The sequence below is a fragment of the Paramisgurnus dabryanus genome, chromosome 18 (genome assembly GCF_030506205.2).
Source record: "Paramisgurnus dabryanus chromosome 18, PD_genome_1.1, whole genome shotgun sequence".
In the NCBI taxonomy this organism is placed as follows: Eukaryota; Metazoa; Chordata; class Actinopteri; order Cypriniformes; family Cobitidae; genus Paramisgurnus; species Paramisgurnus dabryanus.
This window is the reverse complement of record NC_133354.1, coordinates 11,155,138-11,159,532: the sequence shown is the minus strand read 5'-3', so window position 1 is coordinate 11,159,532 and position 4,395 is coordinate 11,155,138. Positions and strand designations below refer to the sequence as shown.

At 33.9% G+C, this 4,395-nt stretch overlaps 1 protein-coding gene across 3 annotated transcripts; it reads right to left on the bottom strand.

The window, feature by feature from the left end:
- Positions 1-545: 545 nt before the first annotated feature.
- Positions 546-2,885, bottom strand: LOC135721724 (beta-1,3-galactosyl-O-glycosyl-glycoprotein beta-1,6-N-acetylglucosaminyltransferase 4-like). 3 transcript variants are annotated; one of them, XM_065244162.2, is made up of 2 exons: positions 2,366-2,885; positions 546-1,984 (listed from the first exon to the last, which is right to left on the bottom strand). In XM_065244162.2, exon 2 carries the CDS (start codon positions 1,981-1,983, stop codon positions 721-723), a length of 1,263 nt encoding a protein of 420 aa, XP_065100234.1. In that variant the 5' UTR covers position 1,984; positions 2,366-2,885; the 3' UTR covers positions 546-720. The 3 variants fall into 3 exon arrangements, with proteins under 3 accessions (XP_065100234.1, XP_065100232.1, XP_065100233.1); XM_065244160.2 differs by having other exon boundaries at positions 546-2,488; positions 2,713-2,885; XM_065244161.2 differs by having other exon boundaries at positions 546-2,488; positions 2,727-2,885.
- Positions 2,886-4,395: the final 1,510 nt, after the last annotated feature.

Here is a 4,395-nt window from a genome sequence, read left to right as displayed (position 1 = left end):
GCTGCTGGATCTACGGAATGTGCGAGGTCTCAAACGTCTCCATATTTAAAGATTTTTAAAAGTTGTTTAATTTGTGTTTTGCATTAAACATTTTTCATAAGAGGATGATGTGTTAATAGAGAAAATGTGTGATTTATACAAACATCCTATTAGTAAAAATATATGATCACAATTATAGCGCAGAAAACGCTTTTATAAAACAATATAAAGAAGATTAACATATATTAAGGCAATGACACAAAAGTAATTATTTTAATTTTGCTGCAGTAAATCGAGGAAGGTAAGCCTGCACGTGTGGCACGTGACGAATTGTAGAGGATTAAAATAGGCTTTAGCGTTTGGATCATGCAAAATGTGTAGGCCATGTAATATAAGTAACGGGATGCAATCTTTTCCTATAAGCATATTGACATATTATCAAACTGATAAGCACTTTTTGTAGTATTTGTAGATTATGAGACATGACTTTGTACACAGTTTTTAAAAGTTTTAGTGCTTTCATAGTTTTATTTTTAAATCATATATATATATATATATATCACTTCACATTAAATAAAAACTATATAAAATATATAATTATTATAATACAAATATAATTTTAGGATTAAACTTTACATTAACAATATTATGTAATTGCACTTATAACGAATTTGGATGTTTGTGAATGACAAAGTTTTATACAGTGATGTCCAAAAGTCACAAAGAAAAATTCTGATAGTTTTACTGCTGGTTTGACATCAGATGTCTTTCTAAAAGCTTCTTCTCTAAACATTCAATAAGAATAGGATCCACATTTGGGTCCACTTTGTTAGCAAACCAGTGACCATAGTCAAGAAGCCATCTGAGCTCAGCAGAACCATAAATACACACTTCCCTTTGATAGACTCCGGTGCATGGTGGGTAAAGAATATCTACAAAACCAACCCACTTCACCAGATGGGTTTTACTTGTCAGTTCTGTGATATCAGGGTAAGATCTTGGCACCTCTCCTGGTACTCCAGGCACACGAACCAGAGTTGCCCAAAAATGTTCATCAGGTGAGTATGTGTCCTCAGACCAAGCTAAAAAATCTCTGACTAGAGAACTCCACTGAACAAAAAGTGCAAATTCCCGTGAGAGTGTAAAGTATGCACTGCCCACAAACATTTCTATGTTATGAGGTGGTGGATTTTTCTTCTTTCTGGTAGTCCAAGGTGAGTTGTAGTATTCAGTGTTATTTTTCAGAACATGATGAAAAGTCCAGCGCCACTTCTTTCCACCAGGCTGTCTGGTCTCCACCATGTTCATACCTTTAAGCATCTTTAGATCTGACACCAGTTCAGCATTCGTCCGCAGTGGAAAGTCCTGACCACACAGATTGATGACATACTTCCACTTCACCTCAGACTCCAGGAGATCAGACAGACAATTAAGATCTGCTTTGAGGCGTGAGATGCCTGCATACTGCACCCTCTCCAGTTTTGAGGCAATGAAGACGTTAGGGATGCAGCGGGCCAGACCTTGCATCGCTGAAATAAAGTCATCTGAAGACTTCAGGTCATAATGTATGCAATAAACATTATGTGGCATATAAATGGCCCTTAGCATCCTCTCCACAAGATCTGCATTCTTATGAACGACTAAAGAGTAAGCAAGAGGAAATTCACGTTCAAATTCAGAGCCTTGTACCGCATTATAACCCTTTGACGCTATAAACCGATCACAATCAGAGGTGGCATTCACAATATTCATGTCAGTTGGTCCCACATAGCTTTTGTTTTTACGGATGGCTAAAGATTTTCCCACTTCCACCGGTTCCATATCATATATTGCTGAGCAATCAATCCCATATTTTATTGTTAGTCGCTGTCTATCAAACACTCTTGTTGATCTGAAGGTAGGACCTTTAATTTTTAATAACACAATTGTAAAAACATATATAAGTACAATCAGTGTTACAATAAAAAGTGTGATTGGTTTGTGATGAAGCCACAATCTTCTCATTCTGTAAAAAAGAAACATAATCTCATGTTACTTGTAAAAGTTGTCTAATGACTGCATACAAATACAATACAGAGTGAACACGTAATCAACCTAAAAAAATGTTTTTGACTTTTGTAACCTGATGTGATGTGTTACCTATTAAACACATTTAACACATTAAAAATATAAAATGTGCTCCAGTAACCTGTAAACTTTAATGGCTATATATATATAACATGTTTAATAATTGAAACTTATTACCTTCTTGTTGTGGCATTATTGCCTTTCAAAAAATGGGAAGTGAAAGAAAAATACATCAACTTCCGCAAATAACAAAAACAAACTAAATGTTGACAGAAATCTAAAAAATAATAAGAAATAAATATCCAAATGTCGCACAGACCTTTAAGCACCATAATAGAAACTGCCAGTAGCTGCCCCAATTGGCCGTCTTTGTAGCAGAGAGTCTTAAACGGGTTTAATTTATATAATTTATTTTCCGGAATCTGCACAAGCACTGTAAAAACTAAAAAGGAAACACAAATAGCAAGTTATGTAAATCTGATTACAACATGGATTTACAAAGAAACCCGTAGCTATATCACCATACATTAAAATAAAATACGTGAATATTATTTTCCTTGACTAACACTTGAAACGTTTTTAGACAAAGCCTTTGCAGTTAGAAATACAAAGATTTCCGTTTTATAAACATAAAACACAAACTTAGTTACACCTCGCTCCGCTCACCAAGGGATACAAACCTTATGCAGCTACTTGCAATAGTCGTTGACTTGTTAATCAAAGAGGCATATAGAGCTTCAGAGACGAGCAGGTTCTGAGGTTCACAGTCTTCTTTTTCTTTATGTTTTATGGCGGGTGGCAGTTCTCAATCCGAAGGCTGCATCCTGCGGAGGTCGCATATGCAGTCTGCATACGTCATCAAGCCTGGTTTATTTAAAGATAACTGAGCGTTATATTCGCAACTCATAAGCATATTACAACAATTTACGATTAACTAAGAATAATATTCAAATTTATAATTGTAATAAGACACGTCTTGATGACTAAATGCGACATTCGGGGCTGCAGCCTTTGGATTGAGAAACGGCCAGTCGATACCATTAAAGAATTAACGTAGGGACCTCTAGTGGCCAGTTGTGAGTTTTATTTGCATTTTGTTTCCATATGAAGCCTATGAAGGCGTTATTCAAATCCAGGGTGGAGTTAAGTTAGTCTCATAAATGTGGAAATTAACTGGCTCCATGACTGGTATAGTGGTAATGTTTAAAGAATCTAAAACAATAAATGACTGTGTGCATTGAATGGCTCTTTTGGGTTCTGCCTGGTTAGCTAATAAATGGTGGAGTCATTACATAAACTTCTGTCATCATAAAATGTCGGGTGTATAAACAAGAAGCTTTTTTATTGCTCAAAGAACCATACAAAAAAACCAATGCTCAAAATACAAATCTTATTAGATTACAAAAAAGTCCAAATAGCAGCAAAAAATATAAATAAACACCATAAACCTAGAGAACACATAGAAAATAAATACAAAATAAAATATTACACAAGAGGGTTATCATCAAAAATACCTTTAGAAGATTAATTTAAGGGCTTTTTTGTTTTACACAAGTCTTAACGACTTGAAGAAGATCATTAAATCTTTACGGAAAGGTACGAAAGTGGGAGGGTTCTTAAAGAATCTGCATTTGTGTATGAAGTAATTGGCCAACAGCACAATATTGTTCACTAAAAATTCATGATCGTTATTCTAAGAAAAAGACAAATATTATATAGTTTTAAAGTTAAAGTCAAAATCACACCTCATAATAAAACCATTGCCCTCAAAATAATCAACGATTTTTGAAGAAAGACAAAACAGAATGTTAAAAAATACTTTGCTGCCTTAAAATGTTTTGTTAAATCAACTCAGATTTACAAGTCATGTCAACAGAAATGAGTTGTCACAACTTATAAAATATAGTTGAGAAAAGTCAACTTAATTTTATATGTTATAACAACTCACCTGTAGTTATAACAACTAATCTCTAGTCAAGATAAATAATAGTAAGTTGAAATGACTTCATGTAAATCCAAGTTGATTCAACAAAAATTTTTAAGGCAGCAAAGTATTTTTTACAGTGTAAGGAAAGTTTGGAACCATCCCAATTTAAAGGTGCCACTTATAACATCAAAATCAATAAAATTCAAACCTCATTCACTGATTGCCTTCACTACATCTGATTTTCTTATGTAATGGTGTTTGTTTTTCCAAGGAAATTTATACTGAATTTGATTTTATAAACAAGTAGCTACTTTGACAATCACAGAGTGTAACACTCTGTCTGCTAAATTTACATTTTGTACAAACGTGACAGATACAATAGATGGCGCTGTTGGCTTAGTAACCTAAAGAAAAGTGTATAT